The 292-nt window shown below is 66.4% G+C and overlaps 1 protein-coding gene across 1 annotated transcript in view; it reads left to right on the plus strand.

The window, feature by feature from the left end:
• LOC104280213 (scavenger receptor class F member 1-like) overlaps positions 1 to 292 on the plus strand; it is a gene marked incomplete at its 5' end in the record, with an annotated part of 2,751 nt that overhangs the window by 2,123 nt on the left and 336 nt on the right. The window contains 1 exon segment of the mRNA XM_009877789.1: positions 3 to 291. Within this exon segment, the coding sequence (XP_009876091.1) occupies positions 3 to 291 (289 nt within the window).

The following is a 292-nucleotide window of genomic DNA, read 5'->3' on the forward strand; positions in this document are numbered from 1 at the left end:
AGGGGGGCGCAGCCGAGTGGTGTCCGGCACCAGGCATGTTGCCCAGAGAGTGGAGGCGCTTGAAGCGGCTGCGAAATCCGGCAGCTGGGACGCGAAGGGGAAGGAGCCCAACATCACCACCATCTACATGATGGTGGGAACGGCCGGGCAGGACCCCAAGGCGGAGGGGGGCGGCGAGGGACCAGTCCAGGCTGTGCTCAAGCGGCTGGGCAGCTTGCAGAAGGGCAAATGGGCTATGAAGGAGGAGCCCAAGGTGAGGAGGAGCACCGAGGCCATCCAGAAACCGCCCCGC

This window comes from Apaloderma vittatum, unplaced genomic scaffold, assembly GCF_000703405.1.
Source record: "Apaloderma vittatum isolate BGI_N311 unplaced genomic scaffold, ASM70340v1 scaffold30721, whole genome shotgun sequence".
Taxonomy (NCBI): domain Eukaryota; kingdom Metazoa; phylum Chordata; class Aves; order Trogoniformes; family Trogonidae; genus Apaloderma; species Apaloderma vittatum.